We start from the raw sequence: 20,752 nt of genomic DNA, 5'->3' as shown, positions 1-20,752 counted from the left end.
ACTTTCCCTAAGACAAATTCCCGGCCATTCCCTTTCCTCCTCTTTATGCTGGTCAATGATTAGACAATAGGATTAATGGCGACGCACCTGTCAATCATGTCGATTTTCATCGAACAAGAAATAAATGTAAAAATGAAGCAGAGGGCGCAAATCTCGTCCGAAGGCGGTGCCAGCTCTGTAGGCCGATATTTCGACACAGTTACTGGCAGCAGCTGCACGGAACAGAACAAAGCATACTCTGGAGGTTCAGCGCAGATCGTTGGTTTTGGCAAACGATACATGGTTACGGGCCCTCCTCGCTCCCACATCGAGGCGGGCTTCCAAGCGCGTACCCCGGAGCGGTATCGGTCGATTTGCTCTCTCGCTCGCGTTATCGCAAAGTCTATTCCGAGTACAGAGTGGGTGCAGATTATGGTGCAGGGAGGGAGAGTTTCCCACGAAGAGGGTCAAGGAGATACCAAAGGTGTCACAACCCCGAGACCCTTGATCGGGGCGGCCGGCAGCCCGAATAAACAGCGCCGCCTTGTCGCCCCTTTCCCCGAAAGCGTGCTTCTATCGCGACCCAAGGTGATTAAAAAATCGGCACAACCCTATATGGGTTAGAGATAACGCTATCCCGACCACCGTTTTATCCTGCATCACGATAAGCTAATCGCAAAATGGCACGAACGCCGAGGTTCGGGAACGAGGTGGCTATTGCCGGGAAACGTCCAGAGGTGCTCCAGAAGCACGGGCAACGACGGCGCAGTCCAACTAAAGGTAATTCCCCCATTTCAGTTTCCCAGTTTCCCCACCTTTTCTTTTCTGGGTTTGCGGGTAACGGTTGTCTTCCTATTATCTGCTACGCTAGAGCGCGCGACGTTGCGTGCTCATAATCCCGCCACCGATTGCGTCATGGACCTCGGAGTCTCCGATTGGTCACTTCCTCCGACGCTCGAAAAAATGAACTTAGAAACGACTACATCGACGGGTCCAGGGGAAAAGACAGGTTGATCTATTCGTTTTTGTAGTCTCAAAACTCAAAGCATTATTTACTGATGTGGCACGAAAGAGAACTGAGTGTATGTTACTGAAAACTGAAATGTGTTTTTTCTTCTTCTAACATATCAGTTGTTAAAAGAGAGTGATATGAAACAAAGATCAAGGGAAAAGAAGAACTGATCGCGCATCTTTACATTGCATGTGAGCATATGTTTTTTTTAAAGTTTGATAGTTTGGTATAGTGCGTATGCACTGGACTCCATATTTGAGGGCGCTGTTTAGAGCGCATGCTCAGAAAGAACTCACATTAATAGGCTGCTAAGACCGGCAATCTTGATGGTGTAGAATGCACGTTGCAAAAGAACTGTGGAAGCTCTACACCAGCGCGGGCTTAGCAGTCGTGCACACAGCCATGGCCTCCAGTGAGTACTCCCTATAGCCGTCTGTGTGTGACGAAACTGCGTGTGTGAACTTTGCTAGCTGATGACGTAATTAGCCAAAACAAAATAAATAGTCTTTCTGCGAGAAAAAAAAAAAAAAAAGAGTATATATGCTTTTCCAACCGCAAGCCTAGAGGACAACTATAGTTTATTCGAAAGAAAGAAAAATACAACTCTGTAGGCGTTCTTATTCTCTGCGTCACTTCAGTTGAACAGAAGATAACATGATAACATTGTCATAGGGTTAAGAAAAATAAAATTAAGAAAAACAAATTAACTCTAGGGTCTCGTTACCAGGCAACCCGTGCTATCTGCGACTTCAGCCCACAGACGCTGTTGGTTTTATCAAACTATCGATGCCTTGACGGTTAGGGCTTGTTTTCCTAGCCAGCTCCAGCCGCCTTCTGATAGCTGCGCATATTCTCTATTGTCCCAAGCCGGAACCGTAGCCCTCCTTCCCTCGTGGCGGACACAGCAGGCACCTCTCGGTCTTGCAGCTGGTGATAATAAACGAAGATTAAATAAAAAAAAAAGAAAAAAAAAAACAGAGAAAATAGTTGCGGAGACTTTGACATGTACACCCAGTGAAAAAAGTTCACCGTTATAAAGAAGTGTGGCACCCCTAATTTCTTTCCGCGATCGCGCGACACAGTGACACTGAAACACTATTCTGAGTTTCACCTCAAGAAGAAAAAAAGTTTTGCGCATTGTTCATACGCCGGGCGAAGTAGTTCTTAGAAGGTTTGGTTGTCGGGGGAAGAAGCGGTGGTTTTGGTGTTTGAAACGTGTACGTCTCGATTAGATAACATATATCTAATCTAAAATACACCCCCAGATATCTTAATTCGCTGCATACAAGTGGAAACTAGTAGTGCTCCGCGAGGAGCCGGACTTTTTTTTTTTTTTTTTACTGCGGTTCTTGAGTTGAAGACGAGTATATGTATCAGCACTGTGCTAACTCGTCTGGGGCCACGCCACCCAACTTGCTCATCTAACGGGTAAGCAAGCCAGGTGGGCAAGTTGGTGGTACGTTGTCTTGCACACCGAGTGGGGAGTGATCTCGGTGTAAAGACGTGAGTCTCATATCGTGCTTTCCCCGCCTAATCTAACCGATAACTGCCGAAAGAATAAATAAAAACTGACCGACCGCAAGTAGAAGAGGGCGAGGGTGGCTTCGAAGAAGTTGCGGCACTGAGTTCATCTACAGAGACCACATGGCCTCCTTGGCTCCTTGCTGCGCAGGCGCAGCTCGCGCAGTGGCAGATTGCCATTCGCGTGTCATTGTACTACGTTTCCTCGGTCAAAGGCAAAGCTGGCCAAGCTCAGAGCTGCCGTCAACAAGCGCGGCCGCAGATTCGAATTAGCAGCTTTTCCTGTAGCCCCCGCGCACAATTGGTTCTTCCTGCGCTAACCAGTAGCTCGAAATTAATCGAGAATTTGCTTCCGGGGAAAGTGGCTTGGGGTTCGGGTTTTGAACTATGCAATCTTCTTCGAGCTCCCAGAGGTTTCTGGAGCACGGGGTTCCTGCGATGTCCGGTCACCGGAAAAGCCTAGTCAGCTTCAGCGATGCCTTCGCCTCGATGGCATCGGTGGCGTCCGTGGGCGCCTTCCACCGACAAGGCCCGGGAGGCAGCTTCATCCAGGAAAGCTTCCACAGTTCTACCGACTATCCGACCTACATCGCCTGGCAAACGCTGTCAAGCGACCTGTCGGAACGAATCCGGCAGGGCTCCGTGCGGCTCAGCAGGACCAACACCCTCGAGTACGCTCCCATCTCCGAAGAAGTGGGCGAGAAGACCACCTTGCTCAATGGCCTTCGGGACGAGAAGCTAGAATCCCTCACCTCTCCCGCAGTTCAGCAAGGTAAGGCGTCCGTTTTTCAGATTCGCAATCAAAGTCGTACGAGAGAACGAACATCCGTGGTGGAACTTTCGGTCAGTTGTCTGTGTTTCGTATTGTAATCTTACGGGGTAAATAATTCCATCCGCATGTAAACTAAACATTTTTTTTTTTGGCGCAATGTTTGTGTAACGCTGAGAAAGTTGAGCCTTCCTTTAAAGCCACGTGATGTCCTCCTGCGCGAGGAACAAACCAATGTGCTTTCTTCAGAGATGTCCTTCTTGTCTTGCTATTCAGGTGTGTCTTCAGTTACCAAGGGATATACCTTAACGACGTTACGTAACCTCGTTACGGTATATACCCGGCCCGTACCCAACTTGAGCAGTGTTTCGCGCTTTCCGTTTTGACAAAGGCCCTTGGAACCGACATTTCCAAGGGCAAGGATGCGCACATGAAGCCTCCCAGAGAGTGCTTGTGCGGTTCGAATGATCGCCGTAACCGCCTACATATATACAGTCGGGGACAAAAGTCTCCAGAACGCGCGACCTGCGACTGAAACGCATTGCTCTACCATCTGCCGGCGGGTCGCCTGGTTTCGAGATCACACAAATGCGCATGCGCGTCCTACTGTGCCTGCCAAACATGTCTGTTTTCCCCATCTTCTGCGGCGCGTGGTACCGCCTCGGAAATAGCGCTTGCGGCTGACGAGCGTCTGCTACACATCCCGAAACTGGAGATACAACTTGCGGCATTGCGCCGCATTTCGCCGTGTCAGCGCATCTTGCTTTATAACTAGTTGAGCTTATCGCTCGGTTGAGCTGCCGTGACTCCTGGCTTTGCCGATGCCATGTCAGTTAGCGCTATCTCCGAGGCGGTACAACGCGCCCGATTCCGACGCCCCGCCGCAGAAGAGCGGGAAAACAGACATGTTTGCAGGCGCAGTAGGACGCACATGCGCTTTTGTGTGATCTCGAAACCAGGCGACCCGCCGGCAGATGGCAGAGCAATGCGTTTCAGCCGCAGCTCGCGCGTCCTGGGGACTTTTGTCCCCGACTGTACATCAGCTCCCATCCGCTTCCAATCCAATCGAAAGCATCGTGTCGCACAACTGAGTCTAGCCCCAACCAGTCAGCACCAGTGTGGCGTTTCCCAAACACGGCGGTATCAGCCGCCGACCTTCTCCTTCGGCCACCGGCATCCAGTTTCAGCACGTCACTTGGGGAATGTTTTCTGTTTTTTTCCTCAATCAGATCTCGAGTCTCGACATCTGCCGCCTGGCTGGCTGTGACCATGACATTGTAAAAGCGCCGAGTCTCGGCCTCGCTGCAACTTGCCGTCACGGCCACGTGCAACGTGCGCAGTGGAATCGCAAGTGCGCATATATGAACTGGTTTTCGCTGAAGCTGGCTACGCCGACGCCTGGTTACCCTAATCTACAAACGCAAAATTGATAAAAAAAAAAAAAAAGGAAACTTTGAGAATAACAAAGCGCACATTCTGTTCCGTCCGAGATGTGGTGTGTTGTAAAACTTTTTTTTTTTATTTTTTTTTTTTTATTAATTATTTTTGAATCACGGTGAATATAGTACATTGACGTTAGGGTGACGGCGACCGTTCGATTTTTTTTTTAAATTATGCTATTTATTTAAAATAGAAGTGTAAAAAAAAATACCGCAAAAATAAAATCTGCATCGTCGAACGCTCTCTCTCTGCCCAAACGTAGCGCTAGAGTTCTGACCCAGATGCCAAATTTTCAGCACTAACCATTATCTTGTTCAAAAGTTGTGATTTTCGGAAATTTTCCATGGAAAAATGTGGACCATTTTCGCCCGCTTTCGGTAACTGGCGCCCATAGAGTTCCATGTATTCAAAAGCTATGTCGTTTGCCATTTTCCCATGGAAAATTTCGGACAATCACTTATAAATTTTGAATAAAATAACGGTTAGTGTTGAAACTTTGGCATCTGGTGCGGACCGCGCTGGCGCTACCTTTGGGCGGAGAATGAGCGTTTGGCAAAGCGTAGTTTATTTTCGCAATAATTTTTTTTTTTTTTGGGGGGGGGGGGGGGGGGGGGGCATTTTTTACAGTGGTTAGCGACGTGAGCTAGAATGCGCGAACGGCGACCAGGCAGTACAGGCATTGCTGTCGCACGGCTACCGTGCGCGCGGCGGGTGAATATATATACACTTTTAAACACCTCTGCCGTTCCGATCCTCCACTCGCTGCCTGCTCGACCGCGTGGTCTGTACTGCCTGGTCGCCGTTCGCGCATCGCTAGCCACTGTACAGGTGTTTCTTTTCTTTTGCGTTAAGGTATATAAACTGGAACACATCTAGAGTACTCGGCGAAACGAAATGGACCAGCGGAGCGCGTGGCCTCGCGTACCTGTCGCACGCGCACACAGCTGGGCCAAGCGATCGGCGGCTGCCCGTGCTCGGTGCACAACCCCTGATAGCTGATCAGTGCTGGCCATAAACTTGCAACATGAACGAGTTTTTTTTTTTTCTCTCCTTTGCAGTAGCGCGCGCACATTTATATTTTCCCAAAGGTTAAAACTGTGAAAAAAAGCGACCGCCACTCTTCAATGAGCTCAGTTTATACTAAATAATTGTGGAGTGTCATGGGACGTGCGTTCTTTTTTCAGCCTGGCTAAAACAAAACGTCTTCCTTTTTCGCTGTTTTCTTTTCAGTGCCAACATAACTTGAGCAAAAATCAAAATAACAAGCATCATTCCCGTGAAATCGCTACACGTGGCATGATAAGCAAAATGCTGCGTACAAAAAAAAAAAAAAAAAAAGTAAATGCAATTGGACCAATCCAAGCGTTATGCCGAACCACATCGTATAATCAGCTTGGTACGAGACATCTCGGTTCACTTCTCTGCTCCTATATCAATACTTCACTGGCTAAATTCACATCTAAAGCTCTTCATCGAGCGAGGTGAAAACGAGGATGTGTCAGTTTCAATGGCTGCGCATGCAACTTCAGCCGCCGCGTTATTCCACAGGTATCGCCTGGACTGTAGCTACGTTCCTGCTCGTCAACTCTGCACTTGGAGCTGGTGTGCTCAACTTTCCCGCTGCGTACGACCGAGCTGGAGGCATCGTGTCCGCCACCATCTTGCAGATTGTGAGTGCCTCGTTGGGCTTGCCCATGGGTTACATGAAATCTTTTAGCCTAAGACACAGTATATCCTTTTGAAGATATATACTATGCCTCTGAAAAAGTTCAAGCGACTTCTCATCCTTTACAGTCATGTCTTAGTAAACTCGATACAGCGCACAAAAAGGGTGTATACAAGACAAGCGCCGACTCTCAACTGAAGGTTTAATGGAAAAACAAACACTGAAATAAACAGCAAACACCATCATGACCAATCAGCACGTCTCCAGGTAACTAATCTCCCTGCTATGCAAAAGGACAAGTTTGGCTTACGCAATGCTCAGTTTTTTCTTATCGATTGTGTCGCCTCTAGAATTTCTCTGGTCATCTGGTCCCCGCCCCCCTTCCGGCAATTGTGAAGTGATGGAAGTCGGGGGTGACATCCACAATCTGCACAATGAAGAGGCCAGTGCCACCTCGCTGTCGACCGCAAAGACCAAGCATCTGCCAGTTTGGCCAACGTGTATCTTAACGCATGTCGGCGGTTCACGACGCCTATCGCACACCCTACATATTTTTGTTCTTATGCTTTACTGAACAAGTACGCTTCGTTTCACCTCTGTTGGCTACCATGGACACAGTTGCGCCAGTTTGTACGGTGCAGAAAACACCATAAGTACGCCGTATCGCTGCTTTACTTTGTTTAGATTGTGGGATATTTTATGAAGCTATGAAATGACTATGGATGAGTCGGGCTCGTGGCAGAGACTGGTTAGCCAGTTCTTGCAGAAGCACCTCAGTTTTTTTGGAACTTTTCGATCCATATTTGGTGCGCATGCAGTTCTGGGTGTTACGTAGTGTTTTTAGCACGGAATCGCACACGGATTCACTAGGTTTCTCCATTGATGTAGAAGACCTGTTTTACTAGATTCCCCATGAGGCCATGTTTGTTTCGGTACGTGAGTGCATAGAAAAGAACGAGGCTTCCAAAACACTAGCGGCGTATGTGTTGAATGTATTTTGGAGTTGAAGTTTTGTCTGGATTCGACTTTTATTTCATGATGGCAGGCTCTACGTGCAAGAAGAAGGGATCTGCATTGGGTCAGGTGTGGTGCCTGTGCTTTGCGACATTTTGGTTGAGTGCGACTTGGCCATCCACGACAACCTAGATGATGAGTGTACGCAACGTCTTTATATACGTAGACGATTACTTGATTGTTTTCAATAGTTCCGGGATTTTTTCGAAAACCAGTACTGTCACGGCAGTTTTGGATGGTTTCGCACTGTGCTCTAAAGGGCTTAGATTCACTCACGAACTTCGGGATGGATGTTTTCTACAATTTTTAGACCTCAGATTGGAATTTACAGGTAGTCACATTTGTTGATCATATAACACGCGTTCGAAGAAGGGTCTTCTTACATTTAACTCTGCACACTCGAAACTAGTTAAAAGTAGTATAGACGTTTTCCATTTCGTTCTTAGTCACGTATGGTGTATCTAGTATGCGGGACGAAAAAATGATAAAGCAATTCAACCTGGAATATGCGAGAAAATATCGGTGAGACGAAACAAGAATGTGTGACAAGCACTTATTTTTTTGTGAAGACGTTTTAGCGGCGCGGAGAGATCAAAACGATGTTCTAACGCATACCAGCAGAAGTGACGACATTCAAGATGACTGCGCCCTTGTGGAAAAGGTGTATAACTTCGTCTTGCCTACAAGCTGCCTTGGAGGAGTCGTGCCAACATGCAACGCATGACAGTTTCGGTAGGCAGGTGGAGCGATTATAGCCGATTAGTCAATGCTGTCTGTGGCGGAGACGCTGCTTAAGAAGGCGAGGGGAGAGCAACAGTTTTAGAAAGGAAGAGACCGCTCATTTCATACCTTCATAAAATATCTCACAATCTAAAGAAAGTAGCGCGACGATACGACGTACCTGTGGTGTTTTCTGCACCTTACAAACTAACATAACTGCGTCCGGAGCCCAACAAAGGTGGGCCGAAGCGCATTTGTTCAGTATGATCATAAGAACAAACATATGGAGTGCCCGATAGGCGTCGTGTTAATGATTCTGCTGACGTGCGGTAAGATATACGTTGGTCAAACTGGCAGATGTATTAATACGATTGCGTGAACATGCTTGGTCTTTGCGGTCGACAGCCACGGGGGGGGGGGGGGGGGGGGGGGGAGGGGGAGGGGGGGGAAGGGGGAGGAGGGGGGGACTTGTTTATTCATGGTACAAATTGTGAAAGCCTCCCCCACCTTCCATCGCGTCATGATAGTCTGAAGGGACGGGGACCAGATGACCAGGAAAATATTAAAGGCGTATACAATCAAAAAAGCAAGTTTGGCTCAGTTTGGTTAGTTTAGTTTGGTTTGGTTAGTTTAGTTTAGTTTGTTAGTTTGGTTAGTTTAGTTAAGTTTGGCTTAGTTTGGTTAGTTTAGTTTAGTTTGGCTTAGTTTGGTTAGTTTGCGTAAGCCAAACTTCAGTCCATCTTCATAGCAGAGAGATCAGTTATCTGGACACGTGCTGATTGACCATGATTGTGTTTGCTGTTTATTTCAGTGTTTGTTTTTCCATTAAAACTTGAGTTGAGAGTCGGCGCTTGTCTTGTGCACATCCTTCATCTTAGTTTTTTTTTTTTTTTTTTGTGCGTCGTGTCGATTTTTTAAGTATGAATCAACTAGCCCGCATCGCCCCCTAATTCAGTCATGTAAAAGTACTTGTTGTTGGGCTAGTTGGTGATGATGAGCGTTTTGAACCATGCGCTAAAAAGACGAACACAAGAGAGAAGACAAACACGTGCGCTTTTAATTTTTTATTAAGCGCCCGAGTTTGTCTTCTCACTTTTGTTCTTTAGCGCTTTTAACCATGGTGCAAAATAATTGTCATGTCACATGCGCAGTTTTTCTGAAACTTTCTGCTTGTGCTTATAAGTATTTAGTAAGGAACGTAATAAGGAACTTGAAATTCCCACACGAACGTCCCGATCGAACGTAAACTGGTACCTTTCTTTGTGCACCAGGTGATGATGTGCCTGATCGTGATTACCATGCTTGTCCTGGGCTACTGTTCCGACCTGAACAACGACAACACGTACCACGATGTCCTGATGACCACCTGTGGCAAGCGGGCTCAGCAGCTGGCCGCCGTGTCAATCCTACTTTCGTGCTATGGCATCTGCATCACATTCCTCATCATCATTGGCGACCAGTACGACCGACGTGAGTGCGAAGCTCGGGGCTCAGTTCGGATGCGCAGCCGCGGGACCTGCGTTGTTGTGATTTCAGTCATAATATGCTACTTGTAACGTTCCTCTCGTCTTCTGACGGTTTCGCCACGTTCTCTGCGCAGTGTTCGCCTCCCAGTTCGGCCCTCTCTTCTGCCACGAGTGGTACATGAACAGGCAATTCACAATTCTGGCCACCGCAGTCGTGTGCATCATGCCTCTCTGCTACTTCCAGAGGCTGGACTTCCTCAAGTATGCCAGGTAACAACACCAGCGCTCGTCTAGCTCGCGGCCGAAGGGTGAAAGGTTTAACGGGAATGCCAATGACCCGAGCTGTTCCTCCTTCCACCAGTTCCCTCGGAATTTTCGTCATGCTGTATCCAATATTCTTGACGATATTCGTCTTTGCCACTGAAGATCTGGAGGAAGTCACGATGAAGACCAGGTCAGCCTCAGCCATATAGTTGTGCCGCTTTGGAATCGTGTCCGACTGCCCTCTTTCTCGTCCCAAACAGACCGTCAAGTTTGACCGACATCGTTGTCACTCTCCCCGTGATTTGTTTTGCGTATCAGGTGAGTGATCACACTCGCGCGACATTCAATCATTTCTTTTTTGTTCTAGAGTTGTGTTAAGGAGACCCCGCGAACCACGTTGCGGTAAGGGGCTGTTTATACTCCGACGTTGAGTGCAGTGAACGCAGCGTAGCGCAGAACGCGCGCCTTTCATTGACCGGCGACCAGGAACGCGATACCTGCGACCAATCAGTATCAGTGTGCGCTGCGCTACGCCGCGCTCGTCGACGTTACGTTGGAGTATAAACGTGCCTTAACTATCCAATGAGAGGCTGCAAATCACCGGATGGAGTCAAAAGATTTGCGCACACGGCGAGTTCCCTAGAATTCGTGGTACGTTTCCGAACCGTCCCGCTTTGAGAGGTTTCCTTGTTAGAAAGTTTAATCTAAGCCAGTAATTGTCACTCCACTGTGGAACTCCTTCAATTGTTAGTCATCTCTCGCAATTTTTATTTCACTTTCATGAGTGTGAAGTGTTTATCGGAGCTGATGAGATGAATCTCAACAAGCTGCGTGGTTGAGATTCATCGTACTTATTTGCAGGCCCACGAGGTGATCATCCCGATCTACTCAAACCTGCGCGAACGAACGCTGGCCAATTTGGCCAAGACCACCACAGCTTGCACGATTTTCCTCTTCGTCATCTACGGGCTCATGGGCACGTTCGGCTACATGGCCTATGGCTCGACCGTCAAGCCCGACATAATGCAGATGTTTGACGCCTCGAATCCCTGGGTGCTCTTCGGCATCGCAGCGCTCATTGTCAAGATGACTACGACCTATCCGCTGCTCGCCTCCTGCGGCAGGTAAGGACGCATTTCTAGTTTCGAAGCTTCCCACCAGAGCAACACAATGCGAAAAAGTTCACTTTGGTCTCTCGTTGAAAAGGCGATTCTGTTTGAAATATCTCGATTAGTGTCGCCTTTGCAAGTTATTCGCCACGAGAAACAGTTTGAAGCTACGAACATCGGAAGTCCAATAGCCACAACTTTATTGACTGCCTATTATAGAGGACTTCTACTTGGTTGGTGCATCGATACCTTACAGCAATGGTGGAATATAGATATACGAGGTGCGGTCAAAAAGTTCCGAGACTGATTTTGTGGCGTAAAAAGAGGGCAGCATACTAGATGCGCGCGCAGCTGACGGAGGAAGGGACCTTCATGTCTCGTTATACCAAAAGGCGTCGCTCTGCGAACATTTGGAGCTGCGCTACACGAGTTTTTGTGACCACGTGCGCGGGCACAATGGCGATTTCACCATATACTGGTAACCAGAGCGAGAGCTAATATGAATTCTGCGTCAAAATATAACATACCTTTGAAATGATTCAGCAGGCTTGTGTCAACAGGCAGTGAATTTTGCGAAGTTTCAAGTGGCACTCGCGCTTCAGTAACGGCAGGACATCGCTGGAAGACGAAGAGCGGTAAGGCGACCTTATCCGACCTCTCCTTGACTTCAGTGACGTTCTGCTATTCTTGAGGCGCGAGTTCCACTCAACACCTCGCACACCTCACTGTTTTTAGACGTAAGCCTTCTAAGTCATTTCGGAGGTCTCTGTTTTAGATTGACCGAGTTGGACGTAAAACTGATATCCCTCTCGCTTTGGTTTGCAGCCTATGGAGAGATCGCCATCATTTTATGATCGTGAATATAATTTTAAAAAAAGAAAACGCGTTTAACGAAGTTCTAGATGTTCACAGAGCAACGCCGTTTGGCATAATGACGCAGGAAGGTCCCTGCTTTCGACAGCTGCGCGCGCACCACTGTGCTGCCCTCCTTTTGCGCTACAAAATTAGTTTCGGAACTTTTTGGTCGCACCTCGTTTCTTCACGGCTGCGAAAAGGTTCCACTGTATCGGCTGCCAGATTCGTGATGTCGTGTAACTGTCAGTGCAAATGTGACAGTGCGCTAAAAACGTAATCTGCATCAAGTTTTCTTTTGATTAAATGACGCGTGTATGACAGTCAAATACCCCTGTCAAACGGGCACGTTAAATGACATTTAAGCAAAACGACATTACATGGCGGCCAATCCGCGTGTTTAATACGCGCCGCGGCGCGTGCACGCTCCACGTGCAGAACCAGGATCACGAGCTGATTCGCCGAGCGGTGAATGACATTCGATCAAAATGACATTTACTTTCCCGTCTGACAGGGGTATAAGGTGCACGGAGAAACGAGTACCATTTAACTCCAGGGCCGGCTTGCTAGAACAGTGTCTCAGCTGAGACTGGGTAGAAGAAAGCACTGCAAAGGCTGGGCCGTGCGATCGTCTTGAGACGCGGTTTGAGTCCCGCTCAGCTCGTGCGCTGGCTTTGGCTGTGCCTCCTTTCACCCAGTCTCAGCTGAGACGCTGCTTCTAGCAAGCCGGCCCTCTCGTGCTTATTTGTTTCCAAAATTAACGGATATCGCTTTTGTGTGTGTGTGTATGTATGCGTGTGTATGTATGCGTGTGTGTGTGTGTGTGTGTGTGTGTGTGTGTGTGTGTGTGTGCTTTGTTTTATCGGCACATGTTTGTTGATGTTTTTCGATCGAATCCGTCTGCGGACTAATATTAAGCACTAAAGTTGTATTGGAGTATGGCATGAGGAGGTAGATACAGGGCCAACAATGGTCGTACAAGGTAAAGAAACTGATGCATAACGTCGTGCTATATTAAAAGTTGTATATGTTTTATCTTACTCGACGAACTGCAAAAGCTACGGCCCCTTCAGTTAGGAGCACCGGGGGCACATGGTAGCACTCCTAAGAAGTGCGCTGCCTCGTTCCAGCGTTATTTTCGGCACACTGGGGGACGGTCGCTCTTGGTCACGCGGAGCGCATAGACTCGGAACGTTTTGGTCGTATTCGGCACAGCACTCCTTATCTCTGCAGGAGGCATGTATTTACGTTGGGTGCCTTTGCAGAGGTGCCTTCGACGGCCTGTATGCTGAGCTGCTCAAACTTCCGGCCAAGGAGTTCATCGAAGGAGAGCCTCGTCGGCGTATCATCATCACAACGGGCTGGTTTGTCACCTCCACCGCTTTAGCCACCTTCACCTCAAACATCGGCGTCGTCATCGAGCTGTTAGGATGCTTGGCCGCCGCCAACATCTTTATTTTTCCAGGTACGAAAATCTAAGCAAAAAGCTAGAAGGAAATCAAGCGTACTCTCATCAATAAAGTTGCTGTCACAAAGTCCTCCAGGAATTTAATTCGAGCCTCACCACGATGTCATCCTAACACCAGACCGTGGTCCGTTTATCTGAACACTTCTTATCCCCGAATAACGAATTCGGTAAACAGGGCGCAAGTGAGCTGGTGTATACTGAACATTTTTTTTTTTAAAGCAACCCGTTTAAGACGTTCTCTGTCTCTTCTTTTGGTGTCGACTTTCGTATTCCTCAGTCTCAGATTGCTTCAAAATTATTCGGGGACTTGTTAAATTAGTCGAGCATTGAAGCACCTTCATTCTCGCATAAAATCCTCCCGGAATTCGATTTGTTGAGTATGATTAGCGAGAACATGATCGCCACTTAAAACAAAAGTCACGGTATATAAGCAAATCGTTTCGAAACTGTAGGCGTCATAATGTCATATTGAACAAAGATCAAGGAGGAGAAACCGGTGATGCAGCTCAGCATATTACGACTCTATCGTAGGAATGTGCAGTTGACCTTACCCGTTTCTTGCCCGTTTCAGGCCTGTGCCTCGTGGGGATGTTCCACAAGCAACACGAGTTTCTATTAAAGCGACCAATGCTCGTGTTCGCTTCCGGGAGCTTCATGATAGTCTTCGGGACGTTCCTCTTCGGCGTCGTCCTCCTGGAGACCATAATGAACGACATCACGACCGGAGGAACGCACCACCTGCTCTGCACGTGACCTGGCCTCCCCTTCTCCACTGGCTGTTCCCCCTGGCTTCCAGATTCCCACGGCGCCAGCGAATTCCTCGCGCCCACCAGTTACCCCTTCTCGAAACTTGGGACCTTTAGTCACATTTGTGTACCGTGTGCCTGCGCCCATGTGTGTGTTGGGGACTTTATTTAAATGTTGTACATTAAACTTTTACCTTACCTTACTGTACGTCTGGTTGTTACGAGTGCTACAGAATAGAGGCCTTAGTCGCTTACGACCATACATGGGTAAATTACTTTCAAAATGTAATTTAAATACAATTACAGTTACTTTGCTTCAAAAGTAGTTTAACTACAATTGCTACTACGTGAAAAGAATTTAATTACAATTACAAATTACCTTTGGAAAGTAATGCAATTACTTTAAAATTACTTATTTAACTTTGAACGAGTTGTATAGAATGCAACGTATTTGTTCATTCCTCGCCCCAATGTTTGAGGAGGCTTAAAAAGCATCGCTGCATAAATGCCACGTTTTGAACTTTCCTTTTATGAATCTTGTTAAATTCATGATGGAACTTGACAGTTTGAGGCAATGAAGTACTACGTTATTATATATATATTTTTTTATAAATAACTTGGTTCATATGCTGGAAGACGCCAGATCGCCAAAGAAAAAAAAAAATTGGGTTGACAGAGTTTTGTTAGCCCGGCAAATAAAAATGCGACAATTAGTCATTTATGAATATTTTACAAGTGTTGATATAAAACTGAAATCCACACGCGCTGATATGACCGTATTCACATACAAACATCATGGTATTGTAAATTATTTACATTGAGTTGAAATTATAATGGCTCAGAAGTATATTAGAACCAAATCGGGGCTCCCGAATCATTGGTAACTATTCACAGGTGCGAGGTCAATCTCTAAAACGCTTATGCAAAAATATGTACGAAGTAAAACCAACTGGAAAAAAACTTGGAAATAATACAAATATGCGACAGAACCTATAGAGGGAAGTTAAAAAAAAATTATAAACAAATAAAGTTCCCTAGCTCAACTGAAAGTTGAAGTTCATTTTTTTTTTTCAATATTTTGTCATGTTTACGCTATTTTTTTTTTTTTTTTTTTCTGCTCGCACAGCAGACGGCGCAACACGGCGCCGTTGGGGTAGGCTTCAAGGAGGATTGCCTCCAGCCCGCAGTGTAAGCAACAAAACAACAAACAATGCGATGCTATTGATGTTGTGCGCGTGTGTGAGTGCGTGTCTTCGTGCGAGTGTTTCACCGAGAGCTAGGCCCCTTCTGCGAGTGCTGAGGCCTTCAGAGAGGTTCTGTCAGCGCCGCAAAGTTTTGCAAAAGTAGTTGTAATTGTGTATGAAATTTTGCAATTACTGAAGCTAGAAAGTAATTAAATTACAACTACTTTTGGCCGAAAGTAATTAATTACAAATTACCAAGGAAAGTAATTAAATTACTGTAATTGAAATACTACTCAAGTATGCTTACGACAGTTCTGCCATGCTTCGGAACTTCCTCAGGTACGAAGTGTTGCGTCAGTGTCACGGTGTAGTCAGTGTTCACGCCAAGTTCCTGCACGCTCATAAAACGCGGGATTTCAGTCAAACATGGCTACTGTGAATCTCCGTGCAACGTTGACGGCCCAGCAGCGCAGGACGAGGATTCGAAGAAGCTCTCCGACTGGAAAAACTGGGTGGTCGACCGCAGACGTGGATGAATCGGCGACATAAGCCCACTCAAGTCATATTGGTCGACGTTTCTGCGCACTCAAAAAACTGTCACTCAAGCTTTCACACACACAAGGAACACAACTCTCACACAGCGCTCACTAACGACTTTGTATTGCGTGGTTAACTTCGGCTTCTACTTCTACCAACTCGCCCATTCTGAAGTTCTAACACTCAAGTCAGCGGCCTACACGAGAGCTGTTGGAACAATCGCCTGGGCACAATGGCAAAGGGTAAGGAAGACGATGATTTGTGGAACAGACCTCCTCTAACACCCTTCAGGACCATCGCCGACCGTCAATTGGGCGACAGTGGGTCGGCAGCTACGTCGAGCGCGTTCAGGCACTGCAAGCGGTCATGCTACGAGCGCATGCTCAGCAGTTGCGATCTCATCCCCCCTTCCACCTCTAAACGTCATCACTAGTAGATCCCCTCAGCGCCTCCTAGGTAGCCCGGATGAGCTCCATCGTTTGCTACATCGTCTGCTCCATCGCCTGCTGCATCGCCTGCTTCAGTGGTCGTGCTCAGAACGAGCTTACATTGCTAAGATCGGCAATCTTGATGATGTCGCATGCACGTGGCAAATGAACTGTGATAGCTCGTTACCAGCTCGCGCTAAGCAGTCGCGCACGCAGCTGTGGCCGCCAGTAAAGGCGGCGTAATTCCTCCGAAAACCCACGAGAGCGGCGGCGAACGCCGATAAAGGACTCGGAGTCTACGTAAGCAGACGCTTTGCGAGCCCCGTTTCGTCATTCCAACAGCTGAAACAATTCATTACGATCAGTCCGCTTGCGAAGCGGAATCCACTGATCGCAACTGCAACGACAATCAAATAACGACGCACGCATGAACAAAGATAGGGCAGTCTATTTAGCGGCCTCAAACGCCACTCAGGGGATCACACGAGTTTGGAGCGCATCTGGGAAGCGGAAGTAGGCGTTTAGCTGCTCGAACTACGTCGTAAGAGGTTACTGCTGATCCGTTGCAGACTGCGTTGTCACAGTTTCTTACCTAAATAGGTGATCATTAAAACGTGCGCAAACAACATGTTAAGATTACCAGAGCAAGCGAACCAGCCTTTGCAGCACAACAAAAACAAGAAGGTAACGAGAAAATGACCGTGCAAACATTTTCCGAACTTTGCAGGAAAGATGGGTTCTTCTCAGACGAAAATAAAGAGAAATGGTGAACTGGTAGCGAACAACGGCGAATAAAACAAAACTTTAACTGACAATAGAAAGATACATAAATCACCCAGCCAAAAACTCCTTCAACGACAACGATCATTGCGGCACATAGGGGGAAAAAATGAAAAGCAGCAGCACAAAAAAAAAAAAAAAAAAAAAGAGCTTCTCTTTTCTTTTTGTTGTTTGTTTTAGTTTAATTTTAATGCTGCAGCAACTTAGTTACTCACGTTTGTTCGGTCTTCGGGAAGCGGAAGAAGGGCTTTCTAACACATCGCAAAAACTTGTTTTTGCAGTGGTACGCACCACATGACACGCCTGCCATCTCCAAGTATGCGCTGGTGTATGCCCAAAAGCGGCCGGTTGATCCACAAACGATGACCCGTAGCAGATGTTCCGGCGTAGACAAATAAAATTCGAATATAAATGTATAAGGAGCTTGCACATTTTAATATATTTAATAAATACCAAAAAGCACATATGAAGATTTGGTTTTTGGAACTCAATCGAAGGCGAAAATAGGAGGTTATCGCAGACGAGAGCGGAAGAAAACAACAACAACAACAAAGTTGCAGACGGCCCTCAAAATGTCCGGGCACAGCGCAGCAGACGGACTGGCGGAAGTAAGCGCCGAACTGAAGGAAACAGAGCAAAAACTAATCCAAACAAGGCAAAACAAAATACGCGATGGTTCGAACGTCAAGTAAACAAAAAGGAAAACTAAACACACACACACAAAGAAACACATAAAAGCAGGAGGAAGAAAGAGCGCGATGTCAAAGCGTCCCCTCAAAAAAATAAATAAAGTAGACGGAAAAATGGAAAGAGTTGCTGACGGTCTAAAGGGTGCCGGCTTTTATCGTAGAAGGCGACGAAGACGTTAGTCGTCCGGGCGCTAACAATCGGAATTTGACCGTCATCTTTTTTTCTTTTCTTTTCTTTTGGACGCGCAAAAAGTCTGCTTTGCTTGTACCTCCGATTTTATTAGTTTCAGTTTCAGTAATAGCGTCATATTGGCATGTGCACTGTTGAATTCTTTCAGAGCATACTGACATCGCAATAACGTACGTGGTTCGAAATTGCCTTTTGCTTCTTCATCCTATTCGCCTATTCGACAAAACAGTTATAATCAAGACATTAATGAGAAATGGGAACTGCAACAACAAAACAAATTGATTGATAAGAGCAGTAAAGTTGAAACGTAGCTACGTTCTAAAATGTTTGTACATTGCCCTTTTTTCAAAAGACAGTGTGAAGGTACATTCGTGTTTTATCTCGCTTACGTAAGTTGTAACAGCTAGAGTGTTTTCTTCAGGAGAGTCCCAAAATTGCAACCTGAAAACCCTAACATCTTTCCCACGCGAAGAAGATGTCCTTCACTTATGAGGAGGCACCTATTTTTTAACATTCAAAGTAACGAATACCCGTGACAATTTTTTTTCATTGGTCACCTCGCACGAAAATGGGCAGAACCAATGAGTAGCGGAGAATTCGTCTGCTAGCGGAGGCTCCGAGCTCGTTAGGAGCGCTGCAATCACTTTTCCCCCACGCTCCGCGGGGCCTCTACTCTCGTCAAGCTTCTTCGTGTTTGCCGCTTGGGGCGGGTCGGGGATCTACTAACGAAATGTCATGCGCACGCCTTGTCTTCTAGGTGGTATTGCCTAAGCTGACTGGCCCTGTGCTAGAAGAGATTGAGACTGCACTCAGACCAACGTCACCAGAACTCTCAGTTGGGAAACTCACCGCGGAAACCTGGGCCGCGGGCGTCCACCGAGACCGAGCTCGACGACAGCGCCACTCTGTATCATTCGTCTTAACTGTGGTCACCTTGAACTTTTAGAAAGCATGTTTTTGCGTAAAAACCAACGGAAAAAAACTCTTTTTGTAGTAACTTTTATTGGAGTTAGGACAGAATGAAGGGCCCGTGTTGTTTTCTAAAATCTTTAGTTTGCAAGGTTTTGCAGTACAATTAATATAATTTTTATACAACCGTGCCTCAGCGGCTATTTCAGGCAGCGCGTCCCGAGCTAGGCGCATATTAACCCCGGTAGTAATTCGCGGCGCGTCCGCTTGGGAGTCACGGGCGGCAATCCTGAAGCCCCTTCCGCTATATCTGTTCTGGCCCCAAGCTGGCCGTTAAAAACGAAATGGAAGTCACTTTAGTTCCCGGAGTGACCGCTGTGGGAGAAATTGAGGCGTTGTGATGGCCATTAGCTCGGTTCTCGAGGCGCTTCCTTCCCTCTGTCGACGGCCTCGTGGACCTCTTCCTCTACGGCATAATCCTGGTGCCGCTCCACTTCACGATACACTGGCGCCTCGCGACAATCGACCTCAGGAAGAAGCACATCGCCTACTATGACAGCATGGAAAGCAGCCGCGAGAGGCACAACTGCCTCCACAAGCTGCAGCTCTACCTGGAAGCAGAGAGCCAGTACAAGCGGGGACACGGCCTGGACTGGGAACCCTGGAAGCTGCAGGTGATAAGCGACCTGCCGCAGCAGCACAACGACAGCGTCTGTGGCATCTTCACCTGTCAGTACGCCGAGTGTGTCTCGCGCGACGCCAAGATCTCCTTCGGACAGCAGCACATGCCATACTTCCGCAAGCGGGTGGTGTATGAGATCTTACATGGGCAGCTTCTCCCTGTCTGAGCGGTGTTTTCTTTTAAAGCAATGTACATATTTTACTAATCAGCGTCGGCACTTTTTTTTTATTTTTTTAATGGTTCTCAAGCAAATCGTTGTATTTGATTGCCGGGTGGCCTCGGTCAAGATACTGGTATACCGCAGTGTCCGAGGGCAGCTATTGGTGTGGTGGGCCATTGTTCATGTATGTGGGGATATTGTCCACCTTCTATGTGTTTGGCAGCTTGACCCCACCTACATGTCTGAAAGCCTGCTACACCCCCTACTTTGCTTAATGCTGGTCCTCCCATATCCGTTTGAGTGTAACTGCATCGCAACTGTCTGTGACCGCTTAAAGGCCGACTTACGAAACCGTTTTCCGCACGGTAGGAAAGTGCTACCCAACGACCTCCGCTCCCTCCCATCTCGCACTCCTTCCTCCTCCCCTGAAAAGGGCGGGTCCGGAAGCTAGTCTCCGTGGAAAGGAGAAGGGGTTTCCTCCTTTCTGGGTGGCAAAGAGGAAACCTCTTTTCCCGCGGAAAATGGTTTTGTAGGTGGTTCTATAGGAGCTAAGCCTTTTTCTTTCTTTACTCTTTCCTCAGGTAAGTTCGCTCTTTGCAAATTTTTGCAAAAAAAATGCACCATCTGTGGGCAACGCTGCACAAAGTCGTAGCGCGATAGGTTAAGAAACCGAATTTTCCGGTCGATTTAAAGAGCCTGGCGTCTCCTTGTTTCACCCTGTAGACTCGTTGACACCAAGAAGTAATTATTGTTATACACTCTCAAGAAAAAAAGGGTGTAAAATGGAGTATCGTTACACCCTTTGTCCCACATAATACACCCCAAAACTTCAATTCGGCGTACAGCGCCCTACAGACGGCCCGACATTTTACGAGGGGCTTAATAGCCGAGTGGTACAACTTATTAAAATAGCTAATGTACGTTTAACTGACTACAAAAAATATAATCGGGGCTTTTCTTGGCTCTGCTGTAAAAACTCGGTGTTTTCTTTATGTGGTCTTTGATACGCACTTTAGCTATTTAAAAAGTTGTACCACACGGCTAACAAGCCCCTCGTAAAATTTCGGGCCGTCTGTTCGACTGTAGGGCGCTGTACGTCGAATTGAAGTTTGGGGTGTATTATATGGGACAAAGGGTGTAACGATACACAATTTTACACCCTTTTTT

General features: G+C 47.1%; 2 protein-coding genes across 4 annotated transcripts; both read left to right on the top strand.

Moving 5' to 3' along the window:
• Positions 1-470: 470 nt before the first annotated feature.
• Positions 471-14,230, top strand: LOC8052404 (putative sodium-coupled neutral amino acid transporter 7). 3 transcript variants are annotated; one of them, XM_002434379.5, is made up of 10 exons: positions 471-759; positions 2,924-3,284; positions 6,270-6,391; positions 9,393-9,591; positions 9,722-9,857; positions 9,949-10,041; positions 10,112-10,169; positions 10,713-10,975; positions 13,078-13,277; positions 13,852-14,230. In XM_002434379.5, the coding sequence occupies exons 2-10, from the start codon at positions 2,951-2,953 to the stop codon at positions 14,031-14,033; spliced, it is 1,587 nt and encodes a 528-aa protein (XP_002434424.1). In that variant the 5' UTR covers positions 471-759; positions 2,924-2,950; the 3' UTR covers positions 14,034-14,230. The 3 variants fall into 3 exon arrangements, with proteins under 3 accessions (XP_002434424.1, XP_029849794.1, XP_029849795.1); XM_029993934.3 differs by having other exon boundaries at positions 2,917-3,284; XM_029993935.2 differs by lacking the exon at positions 471-759 and adding an exon at positions 2,401-2,419 and having other exon boundaries at positions 2,917-3,284.
• Positions 14,231-15,979: 1,749 nt separating this feature from the next.
• On the top strand, positions 15,980-19,591 carry LOC115331719 (sentrin-specific protease 1-like). The gene is made up of 2 exons (XM_040207733.1): positions 15,980-16,067; positions 19,155-19,591. Exons 1-2 carry the CDS (start codon positions 15,980-15,982, stop codon positions 19,589-19,591), a joined length of 525 nt encoding a protein of 174 aa, XP_040063667.1.
• The last annotated feature ends 1,161 nt before the right edge of the window (positions 19,592-20,752 follow it).

The sequence above is a fragment of the Ixodes scapularis genome, unplaced genomic scaffold, assembly GCF_016920785.2.
Source record: "Ixodes scapularis isolate PalLabHiFi unplaced genomic scaffold, ASM1692078v2 PGA_scaffold9__187_contigs__length_104089568, whole genome shotgun sequence".
NCBI classification, from domain to species: Eukaryota; Metazoa; Arthropoda; class Arachnida; order Ixodida; family Ixodidae; genus Ixodes; species Ixodes scapularis.
This window is presented reverse-complemented; position numbering and strand designations above follow the sequence as displayed.

Bases quoted from the DNA above. Each gene is read 5' to 3' on its own strand.
- LOC8052404 (XM_002434379.5), top strand. From the start codon at position 2,951: ATGTCCGGTCACCGGAAAAGCCTAGTCAGCTTCAGCGATGCCTTCGCC. The intron at 3,285-6,269 runs GTAAGGCGTCCG...GTTATTCCACAG, and splicing joins CTCTCCCGCAGTTCAGCAAG to GTATCGCCTGGACTGTAGCT. The intron at 6,392-9,392 runs GTGAGTGCCTCG...TTTGTGCACCAG, and splicing joins CCGCCACCATCTTGCAGATT to GTGATGATGTGCCTGATCGT.
- LOC115331719 (XM_040207733.1), top strand. From the start codon at position 15,980: ATGGCAAAGGGTAAGGAAGACGATGATTTGTGGAACAGACCTCCTCTA. The intron at 16,068-19,154 runs GTGGGTCGGCAG...GATGGCCATTAG, and splicing joins CGACCGTCAATTGGGCGACA to CTCGGTTCTCGAGGCGCTTC.